General features: G+C 43.7%; 1 protein-coding gene across 6 annotated transcripts in view; it reads right to left on the reverse strand.

Annotated features, from left to right (window-relative positions):
• The window catches only part of LOC138250332 (arylsulfatase D-like), a 664413-nt gene that overhangs the window by 371911 nt on the left and 269442 nt on the right, over nt 1-23060 (reverse strand). For all 6 annotated transcript variants that reach the window (XM_069205101.1, XM_069205102.1, XM_069205100.1 and 3 more), the window contains 2 exons: nt 11502-11925; nt 6572-6708 (listed from right to left, as the gene is read on the reverse strand). In XM_069205101.1, coding sequence (XP_069061202.1) covers nt 6572-6708; nt 11502-11925 — 561 coding nt within the window. The remainder of the gene's footprint in view (nt 1-6571; nt 6709-11501; nt 11926-23060) is intronic.

Below are 23060 nucleotides of genomic sequence, written 5' to 3' on the forward strand. Positions count from 1 at the left end.
TATTCTTACCGCCAGCATAATGGTCCGTCTGCCGAATTTTGTTTTGGGTGTACCCTAGTTTGGCAACAGGCCAGACTACTCTGTCTCCACCATGGCCAAAGTTCTCTGACGGCACAACATAATAAGGGCTGTTGGAAGAAATGGCTATATGTCCACCCAGCTAATTTGATGGGTGGACACATAACTGTTTTTTAAAGCCCGTCACTACCAGCAACCCCCTGGCAGTAAGGGGCCATAAAAAAATGAAAATGACTCCCTCACCCCATCCCCCCCCATGGGAGATGACTCACATGGTGAATTCTGCATTGTTTTCTTTTTAAGTTTTTGTAAATAAAAATAAACTTTTTTGCATGGCTCCTTCATGTTTGATTGAGGCGTAAGGCAAAGTTCCAATACATAGGCACGTACAGCCTGGATGGCGTTTTTTTGTCAAAGACTGAAATGTCTGTTGGGATGATGGACATTTCAAAACTTGGCAGCTAGTTACTCATTCAGGGCTACAGAATAATTTACTTTGGGGCCTGATGGAGTAAAACTCGTCTGCTAACTTCAAAATCAGATCCTAAGTCGCAAAGAAAAACCTTCGACTAGGTTGAACATTGTTGGTGTATCTGACCTGCGCTCCATCATGGTCAGCCTGAAATCACGCCTTGGTCATGGGTCTACTGTGAACATTGTTAAGTAAGCTGTATAATGACTTCCAGAACACGGGATCCGATGTGAACAATTTATTTTATAATTGTAAACTCATCAAAATAACCCCAGCGATGTGCAGATCAGGCCGTCGCTCCCCTGCTCCGCTGACCTTCGGCCTTCTCCGCGTGTGTGTACGGGAGAGAAAACCGAACACAGAAAACCAGCCTTGTGTGAGTAGCTCCGTTTCGCGTGCAAGAAAACATCAATAATTGACTGCACGCACAATGGGGCTCCAAACTACTACATTTCGTTTTCCCCTTAAAGAAAAAAAATATATATATATATATATATATATATATATATTTTTTTTTTTTTTTTTTAAGCAAACAAATAAAACAGGGGGTGTAAAAAAAACAACCAACATCAACACTCTTACTTTACAATATTGCACTGGTACATGAAAAACACCTGGTACATATATTATGTTTTCCCTTTACCATAACATATTAAAACTTAAGCAACACGAAGATTCTCACTTAACGGTACCTCAGAGGTAAATTGTGTGCCCTACAACTTTTTCTAACAGGCACAAGTTCAGAGCATGTGTCCACCACTTTAGGACTCAAAGGTTTACCATCACCAGATTTTTGTACACTCAAGGATTTCTTCACTTTTGTATTCTGCCTTCCATCAAACAGTGGATCGCTAGGTGGCAAGGAAGTAACCTTTGCTAAAACTTTTCCCACATTCCACCAATTACATCCACCAACACGAACAGCATTACCACACACTTTGTCAATCCTTAGAGGTTCAGAAATCTTTTAGTCACCTTTCCTGACAAAACTAGGCATTTTGACCAGTACCCAATCACCAACCGTGAATTGTGACTTCTTCACACTTCTATTCTTGTCATAGTATGTTTTTTGTTTTGCTTGGGCTTTACCCATATTTGAACGAACCTTAAAGTCAATGTCTTCCTTACACATAGAATGTTTCAAAAATTTGGACAACCAAGCTGGTCTAAATACAGTGGCAGGCTTCCTCCCTCTAAGCGCTTCAAACGGAGACACCCCTGTGCTTGAATGGGGCGTTGTTATGTGGAACCAGAGCATACTCTTTACAGCCGCATCAACTACACATCCATTAGCTAAAGCCCACTGGACACATTCACAAACCACTCTATTAAAGCATTCAACCAAACCATTAGTTTGCGGTTGGTAAAGTGAACTCTTCAAATGTTTGACTGCACATGCATTGAGAAAATGCTCAACCTCACTTGAAACAAATTGCACCCCATTATCAGAAACAAGTTCCTTGGGAAACCCTCCAAAAATACATCTTTTAGAAAAGACACAACTGGCGTGGAATCAGCATGTCCTACAAACTTCACATGAGGCCATTTAGGTAATTTAGTTAGAAGTGAATTGAACGGTCCTAATAAATCGATACCAATCTTTTCCCACGGACCTAATGGACATTCAATAGGCTTAAGCGGAGGAGTTGACGTCTTCAGCGTCTTATCACTGGTCGAACATATGTGACAATATTTGACAAGTGATTCAATGTCCTTTTCCATTTGTGGCCACCAATAGTATTCTCTCACCCTTTTCTTGGTAAGTGTAGCACCCAAGTGACCCTCATGTGCTTTTTCCAGAATTATGGATCTAATAACTTCAGGAGGCACAATCTTATCATTTCTCAATATGACACCATCTTCAATAGACAGCTTATCTGACACCTTGAAAAAGGTTGAGTACTCAAATTCAAACTTTTCTCATGAGGCCATCCTTCCTCGACGTACGTCAAGACTTTAAGAGAGTACGGGATCATTTGTTGATGCTTCTTTCCAGTACACCTCAGAAAATAACCCTGTATGTTCCAATTCGATAGCCCCAATGAAACAATTTTCATCCTGAATGTCATCTTTCCCACCACTTTCTCCAGTAATGGGATTCCTAGAGAGATAATCTGCTCTCACATTCTTTCCCCTAGAAATGTGCACCACCGTAAAATCAAATTGCAATAACCTGGCCGCAAATCTTGCGATTCTTGGTGTGCTACTTTTGACATTAGTACCATTTAAAATAGAAACCAATGATTTATGGTCTGTTTGGAGCCAAAAAAGGCTTCCCCACAGATAAGATTTAAATTTCTCAATTGCCCACCAACATGCTAATAGTTCTTTTCCTATTACAGAATAGTGTATTTCATTTGGTCTGAGCACTCTTGACGCAAAACCAATGGTATGTTCCTGTTTCCCACTGATTTGCGTCAAAACAGCCCCAACACCGAACTTGCTGGCATCAACAGTCAAACAACACTTTAAATTATGATCATAAGATCGTAATACACTCACACTACCCAACCTTTAATGGTGTCAAAAGCTTCCGCACACTCAGCATCCCACACAAAATCTGCTTTTATTTTCAGCAGATTCGAAATGGGTCTGACTAAAGTCGCAAAATTTTCAATAAACCTTGAATAGAACTCACAAAGTCCCAAAAACGATGTGACACCCACTTTGTCCTGAGGTGCAGGTGCTCTTACAATCGCTTCTACAAGACCCGGTTTGGGATAAACACCTTTTGCTGTTATGACATGCCCCAAATATTCTACAGACGCTTGCAAAAACGGACGCTTTTCTCTTTTCAATACAACACCAGCACTATTAAACCTTTTCAGGACTTGCCTCAAAACCTCATCATGTTCATGGCGATCACTTGCATGGATAAATACATCATCTTGAAAAACCCACACTTTATTTATGCCTTTCAGCAGCGTAGACATTATTCTTTGAAACACTGACACTGCCGACGCCAGTCCAAACTGCACACGCCAATATTGATAAGTCCCCCACGGGGAAACAAAAGCAGTGAAGTGACGAGAATCCGGTGTCAATTCTACCTGGTGGTAAACAGCGGCTAAGTCAAGTTTCGTAAACAATTTAGCTCCAGTTATGCAAGAGAGCATCTTACCAATCTTTGCCAGTGAATGAGAGTCCACCCAAATCTCTCTGTTAAGTGCCCTCAAGTCGACACATACCCTCAGTTCTCCATTTTCTTTCTTTGCCACTACCAAAGGTGATAACCATAAAGAAGAATCAACAGGTTCAATGATTCCCTTCATTCGTAAACTCTCCAATTCTTTTTCTAAATCCTCTCTGACACTAAATGGTACACCTCTCTATTTATGCTTTATAGGAATGGCATTGTCTTTGACTTTTATTTTATGTGTAAAGCCTCTTATCTTGTCTAGTTCTCCCGAAAAAAACCTAGGAAACTCATTTAGCAAATTTTCTATATCAGAGGAATCCCTTACAACTGTTACTTGATCCCCCGTACCTGGACGCAAAACCATGCCAAACAACCCTTGATGAAACAAACCCAAAATGTTCATTCCTTTGACAGCCACATACACCTTCCCAAAAATCCATCGCCCTTTGAAAACAAGGACATCTTAAAAAAAACAAAAAAACACTAAATCAATCCTCCTTCCCTCGTATGATACCGGTAACCTGTCTGGTGGGTTCAATTTTCGTGTACCCCAATTTTGCTCAAATAACTCCTGAGTAATCATAGTAATCCTGGCACCAGAATCAGCTAACAACCTTAAATGTTTGTCACCTACCTGAACTAAAATGTAAGGATCAATGCAGTGATCAGGATTACCACTTCTTACGTCATGTTCACCCACGACCAAAATAATTTCCTGCGTCTCACTCATCAATTCAACCATTCTGTCATCACTCTCATCAACGACAGCATTGACCTTAGTGTTACCACTTTTGTTACTTTGACACAATTTTGCCACACCTGAAACATATGTTAGTTTGTTTGAAAAAACTATTATGCTTGGCCACCTCTCCTTTGCTGCATGAAGGATTGTTCATCTTGCGTCTGTCGTCTGATCTCTGAACCACATTAATTTGTTCCACCTGTGGATGTTTCAAACTCTTTAGCTGATTTAATTGCAGATTCAAAACTTTTGGCAATTCTAATCGAATCAGATAAAGATGGATCTCCCAAGGACAATAACCTTTGCTTGATGGACTTATCCGAACAGTGACATATGAATTGGTCACGTATTAACTGATCAGCAAATGCTTCAAAACAACATTCTGAAGAAAGTTTCCTTAAAGCAGATATGTAAGTATTGACATCTTCTCCACCTTTCTGTTCTCTCTTAAAAAACATATGTCTTGCTATAACCAAACTTGGTGGGGCATCAAATCTGGTAACTAGTTTCTTAAGAGCTTCTTCAAATTCATCAAGTTCTTCGCCGTCCTCCAACTGAATAACAGGTAAATGTTTAAACACAGATCTTCCCTCGAATCCTAAGGAATGTAGCAACAAACATTTTTTCCTTTCAGGTCTAAACCTTGATGCACCAATAGCACCCAAATACGTTTCAAAGGAATCATACCACTGTTTCCATGGTATAGCTGGCTCCCCAGGTGTTTCCAAAAATGGTGGAGGTGGGTTAACAGATTGCATGAAAGCTAGATGGAGTAACAATGTCACTTAGAACAATGCAAAAATATAAAATTCAATGTCTTTACCAATTTACAAATCTCACAGCAAGTATTTGCCTGAAATAAGTAAAGAACAGGTAAACGCTTGGGGTTATTTAGCTCCACAGCTCGCCTCATCGCCACATAAGGTAAGCAGTATAATGACTTCCAGAATGCAGGATCCAATGTGAACAATTTATTTTAAAAATTGTAAAATCATCAAAATCACCCCAGCAGTGCAGACCAGGCCGTCGCTCCCCTGCTCCAACTGCCGCTCCGCTGACGTTCGGCCTTCTCTGCGTGTGTGTATGCGAGAGAAAACTGAACACAGAAAACCAGCCTCGTGCGAGCGGCTCTGTTGCACGTGCATGAAAACAGCCATAATTGACTGCACGCACAATTAGGCTCTAAACTTCTACACATTGACTACCATTGGTGCTTCACACTTTTTGGCACTATTACTGCTCATCTCTTTAAAAAGTCCTATCTTTAGTTCCCCTTATTATTTTGTTGTTGTTTTACTGTCATTTTGCTCATTAAATTATTTTCTATTTTTATAAATTGAAGTGGGATTTTTTTTGTGTTGTTTTTTTTTCTTTTTAACTGTTTTGGCATTTCCCAGTGCCTTACACGTTTTCTCTAAGGGGTTCTGCTCTGTGTCAAAGAAACCAAGGGTTAAGCTCAGGTTAAAATTACTGAAATATTTTACTTGTCCTAACAGGATAGTGCCTTTTTTTAAAAAATTGTGGTGAACTTGAATCCATCCCATCTAATACACCTCTTCCTTACAAAGAGTGACTTCGATACGGCATAATGGTGGCTGGGTGTGGGTTGAACCTGTGTTTCACCACTTTGTTGGCAGTGTTGAAGAAAGGTGTTTGGTACCAATGAATTTTGGATGCATGAATGTTTTATATGATTAGTGCAATTTAAAAGGTGGCAAGATCAGATGGCCATTTAAGTATACAAGTCTTTTCAAATGTGCAGATATTTGTTTTGTTGGAATTCAGTTCCTGGCCATGAAGTGCACAGGGGTTTAGTTTGACCTTTTTCAACCTCAAAGGAGCACGTGTGTCAACCAAGATGCAGACAGTACCATTCAGTGTGGGGAGAGGGGTTAAAGGAACTAGCAGGGTACATGAAATTGGTGTTTGGCTTGGCGTGTCTAACGGTAAATTCTTAAATAAGTGTTTGATACTGTTGGTTAAGTTGTCCCTCAATGACAGACTGTCATGTATACTATCTGTTGCTCCTCCCAAGCATTAGAGTTATAAATTAATGTAATGGTGAGACAGTTGAGTTTCACTTTCCTTGCAAGTGCTCCAAGGCAGATTCAGACAGGGAGATTACTTATAAAAGCCTGTACTAATTGGGTGAGGTATGTGAAAGCTGTACCTGCAGGTTCACTCATAAAATCAAACTTACCAACCATCCAGTCCATCTCCTCTACATTGTCTCCATACAGTCCATGTTGGCTTGTGCCAAGAAACCTTTCATTGGTAACAAGCGGTGTATGCACGTGCAGGAAGGAAACAAAGAGAAGAAAAGGCCTCTTTTGGTTTCTGAAAATGGAATAACAGTCATCATTAGAAAAGGGCAAACAGATAACTTTGCCAACAACACAATTAACCATTTCGCTGCTAAGCATTTTGCTCCTAGAATGCTAAGCCTTTTGTTGACAATTGGTGAAATTCACTCGTAAGCTTTCATAACTTCTCACTGGGTTTTCTGACCCAGTATGCTGTGCAAATGTCAATATTTGGATACAAATACAGAATTTCCTCTCAATTGCCATGGGGGCTGGAAGCACTACTTGGGCCAGTGGTCCTCCTGCACCTAGGAAGCTCTATCAGACATAGGCATTTCTGAAAACCAGAGACCGGGAGATCCCACTACTTTTTACAACTCAGAATTGCCTGCATCTGTCAACTTCACCCAAAAACCCAACTTCTTCTCAATTATTTTGTGCAATGGTTATAGTAATTGGGTCCAGGGTCTGCCAGCACCAAGTGTAAAGGTATCTGTATTTGACCACTGATTCCATTTTGACCACTGACTCCATTTTGTGCTAAGCTTAGCTCCAAATGGCGTGACATCGGTGGCGCCGATATTTTACCACAAACAGCTTGTTCTCTACTTTGAACGTGTTTTTTTGCTTTTCTCACCAGAGAAGGGAACATAACAGGGGGGATGCAACGATGTTAAGAGTGTACAAGGATGAGAATGTTTATAGCAGAAAAGGGTATGGCTCTGTTTTGCAAATGCACATTGGGCTCTGGCTAATACTTGTGTCTGTTTTTAACACTGAGCAAGTACAGCCAGCGCTTAAATTTCAAAACTTACTCGAAGGGAGGGGGAAGGTTACCAGAACCTTCCTCTTGAGTTTGTTTAAGATATATATAAGGTGGGAAACATGGTGGTGAGGCAGAAGGAACTAATTTCCGAGGGTGAACGCATTGCTCGGAAAATCAGAGTTCCATTGGGGAAAATTTCTCCTGTCTCAGCAGTCCAGAGATCTGCAGCTTGATGTTGGCAAGGTCAAGGATTCTGTGGAATTCAATCCCCATGGTGATGCATTTTTAATTCTTAATTATCCCGCTTTGCCGGGTGCATGCGCATATATATATATATATATATATACATATATATATATATAAATATATATATATATATACACACACATATATATATATATATATATTTTTTTTTCACTGCATACTTATTCATTGTTGATATATTGCACTTATTTGCTGCTTTTTATTATTCAAGTGCTGTGATTATTTTAGTGGCTGTATGTGTTTTGTTGCATTCAAGTTATATGATCACGTTAATATTTTGCATACTTTCATTTCAGGCCTTAATAAATTCATTACTCAGACTAAGAGTGCTGTATTCTTTAGCCTCGTTCCCTCTTAGTTTGAAGCTAAGCAGAACACCAAGAGAGCCATGTGAACCCTGGGCTTATCTGAAATCTAGAGACCCAGAGGAACACATCTGTCCTGCTGTATAGTCTTTGCTACTCTTAGCAATGCATGCTGCCTTTTGCCAGTGCTGTAGAAATGTGGTTTTCTGGGCCTCATCTTACATCACCACTTCAATCCTTTTCCTGTTTGTAAGCACCCAGCCCAGAACAGAGAGGCCAATCTCGTGCCAGCTCACCCTCCTTTGCCTACCTGACATAACCAAACTAAGAACACCTACTAAAGATTGATCTGGTCTGAAACACAACTCCCCAACCATTTCACACTTGTACCTTGTTCATTAACACTCTGAACTCCCAACAGTGTCGGTACAGTGATAGAGTGACTTACTGACCTTAGGGATTTTCTCAGTCAAGAGGGGCAGGCACCTGGAAACTCAACCAGCTCACAAGGATTAAGACTCCCTGTGGGAAGCTGAAGTTCATTTACTGGCATTTGCTGTGCAGCTCTGGAAAAATGACTGGCTCTAGCTCCAAGTCCCAAGATGGAGGTCAGTTCCCTAAAATGTTTGGCAACCAGCTGCCCAATCACAGAGCCACACGTAGGCTGAGGGGATGTGCGAATTGATGATACAACAAAGCAGGCAAGGTACTGTCCGTTATCCTGACAACCACCTCTTCTTGACACTGGAGACTGTATATGCTGCTAGCAGCTAAATGCTGACAGTTCACTAGCACTTGTCTGAGAATCATTTAGCGCATGTGAACATGGGCCGCACATGGTGAGTGAGCTCGCAGATGAGCTTGAAGGAAATCCTAATTGTGTGGCAACAATATGTCAATGCAATTTTGCAAGGTCAATGATTAATTTGTGTTGATGAAACCTATGATGAGTGACACTAGGTAGAGGCCACTTATCTCCCCTTTCCTGAACACAAATATGTTTCAGCCCACTTAAAGCACTGGGTTCAACCATTTGACTATTAGTTTTTTACAATCGTGGTTTCACATTTTCATTGGTTGTGTAATTGTTACTTCCAGCAAATATAAGATGTCTTATGCACTAATCAATTTATTTGTGTATGAGATTGGGTAGGTAACGTCCATTTAAATAAAAGTTTACCTCAATATACCAGGTATTGTAATGCTATGGACAAATATTTAAAAAATAGCTAATAAAAAATAGAAGCAAATATTTTGCCCTACCTTATAATGAAGCACAGGAAACCGGAATGCATACAGTTGGACGCGGCCCTTTTTGCAGGGTCATCCCCAAACTTTATGCCTTCCTCCTCCTATTTTTCTGACCTCTTTTTGCTGGCTGTAGGACTCTGAGCACAGAATTATTGCTGATAAGTGTTAAAGTGCATGTGTTCTTTCATCTAAATTTGGTTATGATTGGCTTACACCTGATTGGCGTATTTAATTTACCTGTAAGTCCCTTCTACAGCGGTAACCCTTATGCCCAGGGCAAATTAAATGTTACTAGTGGGTCAGCAGCGCAGCTTGCGCCACCTACAGAACTAGCCTTTCAAAGCTGTCTTAGGGCTGTCACTGCAGTTTACTGCCACATGGACCTGGACACTAAATTTACTTGCCAGGGCAGGAACTCCCCTTTTACTACATATAAGTTACCCCTAAGGTAGGCCCTAGCTAGCCCTGGGGGCAGGGTAATGTATAGGTAAGAGGTAGAACATGTGCCCTGTTGTGTTGCCTGCCTTAGTAGTGACAAACATCATACCTGGTTTCTCGCCGCTGTGAGTGCTGCCTGCCTCATAGGTGTGCAAAGGGAATGCCCTTTCATATGGCTTAGTGGTATTTCCTGACCTATGAGGGGTGGGGTGGGCATTGGTATGGTTGGAATGGTAGCGGGAAATGCTGCTTACTGGAGGTAGATTTTTTATTACCATTGTATAAATGCCACTTTTAGAAAGTGGGCATTTGTCTGTGCTTATAACTCTGGTGCTTTTACAACTTGACTCCAATCCACATCTTGGGAAGAGTAACAGCTGGGCTTTATGCATACTTTCCAGACAGCCATCACACAGGGAGGGTGGAGGTGTAATAGGAGTGCACAGCAGCGGGAGACCCGTGGCTAGAAAGGACGCCGCAGTTACTGGCAGCTTCACCCATGTAGAGGTGGGAAAACTCCCTCAGGCAGCACCGCCCGCCGCACAAATCAGGAAGGTTGTGGTCCAGGAGGCCCTTGAGGGCTCCAGACACGCTACGGGGCATGTTGTAAAGGACAGCGGCCACAATGCTAGGACGCAGGCAGCTGCCTGTGACGTGGTTGGCATTCGGTCTTCTGTGTGGGATCCAGAGAGGAATCCTTACTTTTAGGGGAGCTGCCCATGTGTTTTTCTTCACCTTCACCCCTAAAGTAGAATTACTGGGGATTGTGGGGGCTTTTTTTGTTGGGGGCTTAGACTCATGGGACGAAACCTCACTGTAGGCCCCGTCCCACTAGGGGGTCAGTTTTGCAGCCCTACTGTTACTGGAGCACAGGAGCCTCTGGACCCGACATGGTGGGCAGGGACCCACTAGTTAGGTTACCAAAGCGTTGTCCTCATGTACGACAGTCTTGTTGGGGGAGAAGGTAGCCTGTGACAAGCATTACATGCCTGTGTTTAGTGTTTGCCCTCATTTAGTTCTGTACTGTTTCTCATGACCTGATTAATTTTTGTATGTCGTGCTTGCCATGTTGGAAGGGACATACATATTCTCAGGATCTACGATATATGCAGAGGGAAGGTAGCGTGTTATGGAGTGTGCGTTTTGGAATATTTCATTCTATGCTCATCTGCGTTGGTGATAATGACGACCTGAGTACTGCTGGTGTTGAAGAATACTAGTAACCAATGTGCTGACCGAACTACTGCTCGCTTAGCAGAGTACTAGTAACCTAAGTTATCATCTGACAACTGCTTGTGTAGTAGGGTATTTTACTGATACATGTCGTGTTTGGTCCAATGATGCTTTATGCAATACAGTATATTTTTATATCACTTTTGTGGAGTTGTCTTTGTGGTGTGTTTATTGTGTCACCAGTGTGTGTGTGTTGTACGGACGCTTTACACATTGCCTCTGGGATAAGCCTGACTGCTAGTTCCAAGCTAACAAGTGAGTGAACAGGGGTTATCTTGGGTGTGTTGCTCTCTTGCCCTGACTAGAGTGGTGGTCCCTGCCTGGCTGAAGTACTTACCTTAGCCAACCAGCAACCCCATTTCTAACACATACTAAGAAAAGGATTCTGATATCTTATTTTTTATATATTTTGACATGTTTATGAAATGTTTGTACCATTTTGATTTCTGAAATAGAAAAATATTATATATTAAAAAAGGAAACTCTTCTGCTCCGCATTTTAAAACATGGGCCAAACCTTGGGAGATGCATCAATGCTTGGTTTATGACTACATACCTCATTTTACTTGCCTTTTAATGAATGCAAGAGATTCCTTCACCATAAGAGAGGTTGTCCCTTCTAAATTCATCGGCTGTTCTGTGATTTCGTGGTTTCTCATTAGCAGGCAGTTCCAATAGCGAATGAATCCATAACACGAATACCAAGAAATGAAGAAGAGGAAGCCGCAAAAGGCAAAGCCGGTGATTGCTTTCCAGCTAAATGACAGCAGACCAGTGAGTCTTCCAACTACCAGGGTAACAATAGCAAGGCTGATAACATGAGTGTAAAACCAGAGTTCACTTTGAAAAGCGACATGCATTTCTGAAGGCATCTTGATTTTACAATCGTTAAAAAGTGTAAAAGGCATGCCAAAAAAATAATCAAAACCGTGGTTAAGAGGGTGATGACAGTGGTCGCCTGCAGATTCACAGTTCACACCAAGGTGCCATTTTCCTGCGTACAAAATTAAGAATTAAAAAACACAGCAACAATGCTATTTTTTTTAAATAGCCCTTCGTTGATTTTACAGTTTGCAATCGTATCTGGTACACAAATGTGAGCCAACGCATGGAGATATGCAGCATACACAAATGCCATCCCCTTCTTATCAGAATTACCCTGCAATGCAAGTTCCAGCAAGTGCAAGACCGGTGCTCTCGTCAGGATTTACACATCACATAAGTGAATCAATAAGTGGAAGCAGTAAAACGTAGAAATAAAAAACAAACAACTTATGAGCCTGAGGCGATATTTAGCATCAGCACACCTAGACGGGGCCGGTAAACCACCACCCAAAACCGCATCTCCTCACTGTGGGGGCCCAGAGAACATTATGTTGACGTCATCCCTGCTATTTCCGTCAAGAGCAGCAGTCAGGCACGGCAACCACTCGATTCAGCAGTCTGCTCTAGCCTGCCGCCTCCCGAGTCCTATCTTCACCATGCCTTCCACGTTCACCAACATATGCTTCCCAGATCGCTATCCCCATCAACTGCCCTGCCTGCCTTTAGAAGCTATGTATAAATAGCTGTTGCTCAGCCGGTGCCCATTTTTTCAGGTATCTACACCAGACCGCCACTGGAGGGAGCTCTGTCCTTCCTGGACATTGCTATGCGGCATTTGTACAACATTAGTGCTAGGTCAACACTCCTACATCCTAATTTATTAATCTTGGACCCAGGAAGCCAGCCGACAAGCAAAATCCAGGATGGGGAGACAGTTCAGACAAATTTGTTACTACTGCGCATCAGCCTTTTACTTTTTCTGGGAATTCTCACATCATGTGGTAGAAGTGGCATCTCCTACATCTGAGGCACTGAGAGCTTGAGCCTGGAAACATTCGACCTACACACTTTGGGGATAGTTACGTTTGGTGTAAGTAATTGAACTGCAAGAGCTTGCATCGGGCATTATGTGTAGCACACTTGGTATATGTCTTTGTTGCTGTCCCCTGCTTGTACACAATCTCATCATCAATACATTATGCCCATATGGTCCTAAGATCATCACAGGGGCACAACAGATGTGATAGTAAGACAGATTTAAGAGCTGTTATGGCTTTTCGGTCGCTGCTGTGTGTCAATAGACATTGCACCGTGACGCTGACAGGTGACTCCAACTGGCCCCACAGGGAGCCCAGTTTGTGCATTAATGCACAATGCATCACAAATTTACCCAGGTCTAAGTCAAATTTGTCCATCTTGGTCTGGGCATAGTCTGTCCTGGTCGTACAAGTTCACCATCTGAGTGATCCCAGCCTGTATCCAGGGCCTAAAATCAACCAACGCTAAGATCTCTCCAATCTCAGGGTGGGCCCACAGCAGTAGTTGTGCAGCAGAGGGACGCAGTCTGCCCCTTTCCTGTAGGTATTTGGCCCAGCATGCTTTTGCAACCAGGTACAACCGTGGAAGCTCTGCGTCTTCTCGCTCAGGTGCAAACAGCCACATCATAACCTTTCCATGACATGCACCAATGCTTTGGTCTCCGGCTCACGCCCTCATCCAAACTATCTCATTGGGCTCTGCAGCTATACTGGCACATAGTGTCATTCATAATTCGAGATGCCAAGGATACCCTCCACTAATGGGAGCTGCAGCTTAAGAACCACCCTCTTTTGCTTGCCACTCCAAATAAGATCATAGAGTACTGCATTTAAGTCTGAAATAAATAGCCGACTCAGTATCACTGGGACCGCCCAGAATAAATAAAGCAGCCTCAGAAATATTAACATTTTGTCTATGGCTACTCAGCTCACTGGGGAGAGAGCACCACAAGGCGATCATGCGTTTCATCGCCATCAGCACCCTCCCTAAATTGCCCTTCCCCAGATCATCTGCATTGTGGTATATGTTCACCCCCAAATATTTAAAGGAGCTGGCTTTCCATGCTAGCCTTGTGTGTGGAAGATTCGTCCCACCCAATGCCAGCTTTCATGGGAAAGAGGCAAGATTTATCTCAGTTGACCTTAAGCCTTGAGTGCTCGCCATGGCGATTGTGTCAGCAACCATGCTAACTTTAAGAGAACCATCTGTCTTTTGCCTGTAATGTGCTTTACCATTCTCACACCGGTCTAACATTGTGTGTCTAAATCCCTTTATTACTTACTAATCCCCATTCTTTCAATCCTACCTTCATTTTCATGATTGTTAACACCAATCCAGGTGAAGTCAGCACCCATCAAGACAAAAACCCGGCAGTCTACAAACAAAACTTAAGTAACTGCTCTGCTAGACCCCTTGTCTTTTGGGAGATCATCAAAAAACTCACCTCCTCCGTAACACACCACGTACATACCCAAGTCAAACAAGGTTGATGAAAATATTACCTGTGAATGAGAGGGAAAAGTATAAGATTTGAGGCACAAAAGGGTAAAATCGGAGTGAAAGGGTTTATAAGTACATTTCAGGGCACTACCACCTCTTAATCCCTGCATTACACAACATGTGAAATATTTTTAATGAACACAGTGAAATCAGTCAAGAAGAACTAGAAGTCAGTACCCATGGGCCTTTTCCGTAGCAAAGGTAGACCAAATGTTTTTAAGGTATTCGTTGGCACTTTTGGGTAACTGAACTAAAGAATCAAGTTTTGCAAGAAATTCTAGGCGAGAAACAGCAACCACAATAAAAAAAAAAAGATAACTAATGAACTTTCAGTTAAGAAATGTGTCTATATAACAACATTAAACATATCAACGGTACGAAAAGAGCTTCAAAATAAGAAGGCACTTCGGTGTCATAATAATAACGGAAGAAGCTACATAAATGTGGATAACATATACATCGATTGGTCCTTTACTTGCTTTCTTACCTTGAATACACAACACATTCAAACAAGGCTTTTCACAACATCACAACATTGTACAACAATGACTCTGGTTTTGAAGAAAATGTACTTTTTCTCAGATTGTTCTCACCAGATCAAAAACCTACATAAAACTATTCATAGAATACATTATATAGAACAGTTGCCAGATGCCACCAACACATGTAATGCACATATCTGAGCTTCCAACAGCATTATGGACCCAAAAGGAACACCAAACATCATTATTATAATTCTAATCTTACATACAAATGGCCATTATCACACAGCAGAAGCTAGATGAAAGACGTATTTATTTTTTAGCAAAGCACTCCCAATTAACAGAATACAAGGGCACCCATCCTGTGAGAGCACAGTCAAAAAAAAGCATTAACAGCATCAGTACAACCATGCGTGGGACGAAAGGCAGTGATTCACAAAACTTTGTGAATTATGTGTGTATCACCATCTAAAAGGGCTTAACTGCAACACTAACAGAAAATGTGAAAGAAACATTTCGGTGCATGAGAGGTTATACAGCGAGGGTCCCCTTTCTACCTCATGCCCAACAACCAGACCTATAAAAGTAAACCAAACGAAGGATTAAGTTAAATGAGCTTCGGACTGCCATTTACAGAAACTTCCTTAGGGAGCATGAGGGCCTTATCCCAGTTCCAGCCCTCAGCTGGGACCAGACCACCCACTATTTTGCTCAGCTTCAGCAGTCTTGCAGATTACAGAGACTAGTATAAGTCTTACAAAGTGCTTAATCATAGTCATTCGTAAGCGCACTGGCCTAGACAGGCGAGTGATCCCGTACATTTCGCCAGTTCAGATTGTAGTTGGATAATGCATGGCAGGCAGAGTAAAACTAACTGCAAGCCAGGTCATGTTTCACCTTGAGCTCAGCAAAGGCTTCAGATGCCAATCGAGTTCCATCTCTTACATCCCTCAGGTTCGAGACCGCAACGAGCAATATTTCTGACCACAGCGGTGCTTATTTCTTGTTTACACCTTTCAAACACACAGCCTTGAATGCTGACAATTTAATCACAGTAGTCACAAACTGCTGGATTCCACAGTGCATCTTATATAGAGCACGTGGATGTAAGTATCACCCCTCGCCCCACACACACACTCCATCAAGCCAGATTGAATGTTCCCACAAAGAAGAGTAAGCCCAGTTGTAAACAAGTGTCAAAAGGGCGGCCCATTAGTGTAGGAAAGTACCATCTTGCCTGGCATGTTACCCCCATTTTTCACTGTATATATGTTGTTTTAGTTGTATGTGTCACTGGGACCCTGTTCACCAGGGCCCCAGTGCTCATAAGTGTGCCTGAATGTGTTACCTGTGTAGTGACTAACTGTCTCACTGAGGCTCTGCTAATCAGAACCTCAGTGGTTATGCTCTCTCATTTCTTTCCAAATTGTCACTGACAAGCTAGTGACTATTTTTACCAATTTACATTGGCTTACTGGAACACCCTTATAATTCCCTAGTATATGGTACTGAGGTACCCAGGGTATTGGGGTTCCAGGAGATCCCTATGGGCTGCAGCATTTCTTTTGCCACCCATAGGGAGCTCTGACAATTCTTACACAGGCCTGCCACTGCAGCCTGAGTGAAATAACGTCCACGTTATTTCACAGCCATTTTACACTGCACTTAAGTAACTTATAAGTCACCTATATGTCTAACCTTTACGTGGTAAAGGTTAGGTGCAAAGTTACTTAGTGTGAGGGCACCCTGGCACTAGCCAAGGTGCCCCCACATTGTTCAGAGCCAATTTCCTGAACTTTGTGAGTGCGGGGACACCATTACACGCGTGCACTACATATAGGTCACTACCTATATGTAGCTTCACAATGGTAACTCCGAATATGGCCATGTAACATGTCTATGATCATGGAATTGCCCCCTCTATACCATCCTGGCATAGTTGGCACAATCCCATGATCCTAGTGGTCTGTAGCACAGACCCTGGTACTGCCAAACTGCCCTTCCTGGGGTTTCACTGCAGCTGCTGCTGCTGCTGCCAACCCCTCAGACAGGCATCTGCCCTCCTGGGGTCCAGCCAGGCCTGGCCCAGGATGGCAGAACAAAGGACTTCCTCTGAGAGAGGGTGTTACACCCTCTCCCTTTGGAAAATGGTGTGAAGGCAGGGGAGGAGTAGCCTCCCCCAGCCTCTGGAAATGCTTTGTTGGGCACAGATGTGCCCAATTCTGCATAAGCCAGTCTACACCGGTTCAGGGGACCCCTTAGCCCTGCTCTGGCACGAAACTGGACAAAGGAAAGGGGAGTGACCACTCCCCTGACCTGCACCTCCCCTGGGAGGTGTCCAGAGCTCCTCCAGTGTGCTCCAGACCTCTGCCATCTTGGAAACAGAGGTGCTGCTGGCACACTGGACTGCTTTGAGTGGCCAGTGCCACCAGGTGACGTCAGAGACTCCTTGTGATAGGCTCCTTCAGGTGTTGCTAGCCTATCCTCTCTCCTAGGTAGCCAAACCCTCTTTTCTGGCTATTTAGGGTCTCTGTCTCTGGGGAAACTTCAGATAACGAATGCAAGAGCTCATCCGAGTTCCTCTGCATCTCTCTCTTCACCTTCTGCCAAGGAATCGACTGCTGACCGCGCTGGAAGCCTGCAAACCTGCAACATAGTAGCAAAGACGACTACTGCAATTCTGTAACGCTGATCCTGCCGTCTTCTCGACTGTTTTCCTGCTTGTGCATGCTGTGGGGGTAGTCTGCCTCCTCTCTGCACCAGAAGCTCCGAAGAAATCTCCCGTGGGTCGACGGAATCTTCCCCCTGCAACCGCAGGCACCAAAAAGCTGCATTACCGGTCCCTTGGGTCTCCTCTCAGCACGACGAGCGAGGTCCCTCGAATCCAGCGACTCTGTCCAAGTGACCCCCACAGTCCAGTGACTCTTCAGTCCAAGTTTGGTGGAGGTAAGTCCTTGCCTCACCTCGCTAGACTGCATTGCTGGGAACCGCGACTTTTGCAGCTACTCCGGCCCCTGTGCACTTCCGGCGGAAATCCTTTGTGCACAGCCAAGCCTGGGTCCACGGCACTCTAACCTGCATTGCACGACTTTCTAAGTTGGTCTCCGGCGACGTGGGACTCCTTTGTGCAACTCCGGGTGAGCACCGTTTCACGCATCCTCGTAGTGCCTGTTTCTGGCACTTCTCCGGGTGCTACCTGCTGCTGAGAGGGCTCCTTGTCTTGCTCGACGTCCCCTCTCTCTCCTGGTCCAATTTGCGACCTCCTGGTCCCTCCAGGGCCACAGCAGCGTCCAAAAATGCTAACCGCACGATTTGCAACTAGCAAGGCTTGTTGGCGTTCTTTCGGTGGGAAAACGCTTCTGCACGACTCTCCACGGCGAGAGGGATCCGTCCACCAAATGGGAAGTCTCTAGCCCTTTTCGTTCCTGCAGAAACCTCAGCTTCTTCTGTCCAGTAGAAGCTTCTTTGCATCCACAGCTGGCATTTCCTGGGCATATGCCCATCTCCGACTTGCTTGTGACTTTTGGAATTGGTCCCCTTGTTCCACAGGTACCCTAGATTGGAAATCCACAGTCGTTGCATTGTTGGTTTGTGTCTTTCCTGCATTATTCCTCTAACACAACTTCTTTGTCCTTAGGGGAACTTTAGTGCACTTTGCACTCACTTTTCAGGGTCTTAGGGAGGGTTATTTTTCTAACTCTCACTATTTTCTAATAGTCCCAGCGACCCTCTACAAGGTCACATAGGTTTGGGGTCCATTCGTGGTTCGCATTCCACTTTTGGAGTATATGGTTTGTGTTGCCCCTATCCCTATGTTTCCCCATTGCATCCTATTGTAACTATACATTGTTTGCACTGTTTTCTAAGACTATACTGCATATTTTAGCTATTGTGTATATATATCTTGTGTATATTTCCTATCCTCTCACAGAGGGTACACTCTAAGATACTTTGGCATATTGTCATAAAAATAAAGTACCTTTATTTTTAGTATAACTGTGTATTGTGTTTTCTTATGATATTGTACATATGACACCAAGTGGTACTGTAGTAGCTTCACACGTCTCCTAGTTCAGCCTAAGCTGCTCTGCTAAGCTACCATTATCTATCAGCCTAAGCTGCTAGACACCCTATACACTAATAAGGGATAACTGGGCCTGGTGCAAGGTGCAAGTACCCCTTGGTACTCACTACAAGCCAGTCCAGCCTCCTACATTGGTTGTGCAGCGGTGGGATAAGTGCTTTGAGACTACTTACCACTCTTGTCATTGTACTTTTCATAAGAGAAAAATATACAAAACAAGTTCAGTGTATATACACATAGCCAAAAAGTTTTGCATTTCCTCTTTTCACTCTTTTCTAAGTGCTGAAAAGTACTCCTAACTTTCTAAAAAGTTCTAAAAAGTTTAAAAAGTTTTTTTTCTCTGTCTTTCTAAAAGCTCTGACAAACTTTTTATCTTTTACTATCACTTTAACTCTCTCTAAAAATGTCTGCCACAGGCCAAAATGTTGATCTGTCCAAACTTGCATATGACCACCTTAGCTGGAAAGGAGAAAGGAGTCTCTGTGTAGAGAGAGGTTTGAGTGTAGGGAAGAATCCTTCCTTGGAACTGTTACTTAACATGCTTAGAGAACAGGATAAGGCTAGAAGTGCCCCATCTGTAGAAAAAGTAGCTAATGGTTCCCAATCTGATCCAGGGAATCCCCCAGGAAAAGATTCTGGAAAGAAACTTCCTAGCCTGCCCATTACTAGACAGTCTAGCATAGTTGGTAATGATGATGAGCCACACCATACAAATAGTGTTGTCTCACATCATAGCAAAAGCATTTATTCTCACCATACTGGTAGTGATGTTTCTGTTAGCCAAGCTGTTAGGGTGGCCTCTGTAAGGGACAGGTCTCCTTCTGTCCATTCTCACCATACTTCTGTTTCAAGGCATGTCCCTCCCACCCACCCTGATGACAGATTGTTAGAAAGGGAGCTCAATAGATTGAGAGTGGAACAAACCAGACTGAGGCTCAAGAAGCAACAGCTGGATTTGGATAGACAGACTTTAGAAGTAGAGAAGGAGAGACAGAAACTGGGTTTAGAAACCCATGGTGGCAGCAGCAGTATTCCCCATAGTCATCCTGCAAAAGAGCATGATTCCAGGAATCTGCACAAGATAGTTCCCCCTTACAAGGAGGGGGATGACATTAACAAGTGGTTTGCTGCACTTGAGAGGGCCTGTGTTGTACAGGATGTCCCTCAAAGGCAGTGGGCTGCTATCCTATGGCTATCATTTAGTGGAAAAGGTAGGGATAGGCTCCTTACTGTGAAAGAAAATGATGCTAATAATTTCCAAGTTCTTAAGAATGCACTCCTGGATGGTTATGGCTTAACCACTGAACAATACAGGATAAAGTTCAGAGAGACCAAAAAGGAGTCTTCACAAGACTGGGTTGATTTCATTGACCATTCAGTGAAGGCCTTGGAGGGGTGGTTACATGGCAGTAAAGTTACTGATTATGACAGCCTGTATAACTTGATCCTGAGAGAGCATATTCTTAATAATTGTGTGTCTGAGTTGTTGCACCAGTACTTGGTGGACTCTGATCTGACCTCTCCCCAAGAATTGGGAAAGAAGGCAGACAAATGGGTCAGAACAAGGGTGAACAGAAAAGTTAATACAGGGGGTGACAAAGATGGCAACAAGAAGAAGGCTGGTAAGTCTTCTGACAAGGGTGGGGACAAATCTAAAAATGAGTCTTCATCAGGCCCACAAAAACACTCTGGTGGGGGTGGTGGGCCCAAATCCTCTTCTAATCAAAACAAGGAAAAGAAACCATGGTGCTATTTATGTAAAATAAAAGGCCATTGGACAACAGATCCCAGTTGTCCAAAGAAAGGCACCAAGCCTCCTACCACTACAACCCCTACTGCTACACCTAGTGTCCCTACTAATAGCAGTGGTGGTGGGAGCAAACCTACTAATAGCCAATCCAAGGGAGTAGCTGGGCTCACTATTGGTAACTTAGTTGGGGTTGGCCTTGTTAGGGAGGCCACAGAGGCTGTGTTAGTCTCTGAGGGGGCTATTGATTTAGCCACCTTAGTTGCTTGTCCCCTTAATATGGATAAGTACAAGCAGCTACCCCTAATAAATGGTGTTGAGGTTCAGGCCTACAGGGACACTGGTGCCAGTGTGACTATGGTCATAGAGAAACTGGTCCACCCTGAACAACACCTACTTAGTCACCAGTACCAAGTAACCGATGCTCACAACAACACACTTAGCCACCCCATGGCTGTTGTAAATCTCAACTGGGGGGGGGTTACTGGTCCAAAGAAAGTTGTGGTAGCTTCAGATTTACCTGTAGACTGTCTATTAGGGAATGATTTGGAGACATCAGCTTGGTCAGATGTGGAGTTGGAGGCCCATGCAGCAATGCTGGGCATCCCAGGGCATATTTTTGCTTTGACAAGGGCTCAGGCCAAAAAGCAAAAAGGACAGGGAAGCTTGGATCCTGGAACAATGGACCAAGTGCTCCCTAAAGCTAGGGCTAGTAGAAGCAAACCACTTCCTACTATCCCTCCCTCTACAGTGGATTCAACTTCTGAGGAAGAAGAATTCCCTCCCTGTGCAGAACCTACACCAGAGGAGCTGGAAGCAGACACTGCTGAGCTTTTGGGTGAAGGGGGGCCTGCCAGAGAGGAGCTGAGTGTGGCACAGCAAACCTGTCCCACATTAGAGGGTCTTAGACAGCAAGCTGTCAAACAGGCTAATGGGGATGTCAGTGACTCTCAGAGTTTACTGGGAGGACAACCTCTTGTACACTGAGCATAGGGATCCTAAACCTGGAGCTGCCAGGAGATTAGTGATTCCTCAGGAGTACAGAAAGTTCCTCCTAACCCTGGCACATGACATTCCCCTAGCTGGGCATCTAGGACAAATGAAAACTTGGGACAGGCTTGTTCCCCTGTTTCATTGGCCTAGAATGTCTGAGGACACAAAGGAATTTTCTAAGTCCTGTGAAACCTGTCAAGCCAGTGGCAAGACAGGTGGCACCCCAAAGGCACCCCTTATTCCACTGCCTGTGGTTGGGGTTCCCTTTGAAAGGGTAGGGGTTGACATAGTTGGCCCCCTTGACCCTCCTACTGCTTCAGGCAATAGATTCATCTTAGTGGTAGTGGACCATGCCACAAGATATCCTGAAGCTATTCCTTTAAGGACCACTACAGTACCTGCAGTGGCAAAGGCCCTCCTAGGAATATTTTCCAGGGTGGGCTTCCCAAAGGAAGTAGTATCAGACAGGGGAAGCAATTTCATGTCTGCATACTTAAAGGCCATGTGGAAGGAGTGTGGTGTAACGTACAAGTTCACAACACCCTATCATCCACAAACAAATGGACTGGTGGAGAGATTTAATAAAACTCTCAAAGGCATGATTATGGGTCTCCCTGAAAAACTCCGCAGGAGATGGGATATCCTTCTACCATGCCTCCTTTTTGCCTACAGGGAGGTACCCCAGAAAGGAGTGGGCTTCAGCCCCTTTGAACTTCTTTTTGGACACCCTGTTAGGGGTCCACTCACACTTGTAAAGGAGGGTTGGGAACAACCTTTAAAAGCTCCTAAGCAGGATATTGTGGATTATGTACTTGGCCTCAGATCAAGAATGGCTGAGTACATGAAAAAGGCCAGTAAAAACCTTCAGGCCAGCCAAGAGCTCCAGAAGCAATGGCATGATCAGAAGGCTGTTTTGGTTCAGTACCAACCAGGGCAGAAAGTGTGGGTCTTGGAGCCTGTGGCCCCAAGAGCACTCCAAGATAAATGGAGTGGACCCCACACAATTGTTGAAAAGAAGGGAGAAGTCACCTATTTAGTTGACTTAGGCACTGCCAGGAGCCCCCTTAGGGTGCTCCATGTCAACCGCCTGAAACCCTACTATGACAGGGCTGATCTCACCCTGCTCATGGCAACTGATGAGGGACAGGAAGAAGACAGTGATCCTCTACCTGATCTCTTCTCTTCCACAGAACAAGATGCTCTGGTGGAAGGTGTAGTTTTGGCTGATTGTCTTACTGCTGAGCAAAAAGACAATTGCATAAATCTCCTAGATCAATTCTCTGAACTCTTCTCTACTGTGCCAGGTACCACTTCTTGGTGTGAGCACACTATAGATACTGGAGACAGCTTGCCTGTCAAAAGTAAGATCTATAGGCAGCCTGACCATGTCAGGGACTGCATAAAGCAAGAGGTCCAGAAAATGTTAGAACTAGGAGTGGTTGAGCACTCTGACAGTCCAT

Source organism: Pleurodeles waltl, chromosome 8 (assembly GCF_031143425.1).
Source record: "Pleurodeles waltl isolate 20211129_DDA chromosome 8, aPleWal1.hap1.20221129, whole genome shotgun sequence".
Lineage (NCBI taxonomy): Eukaryota > Metazoa > Chordata > Amphibia > Caudata > Salamandridae > Pleurodeles > Pleurodeles waltl.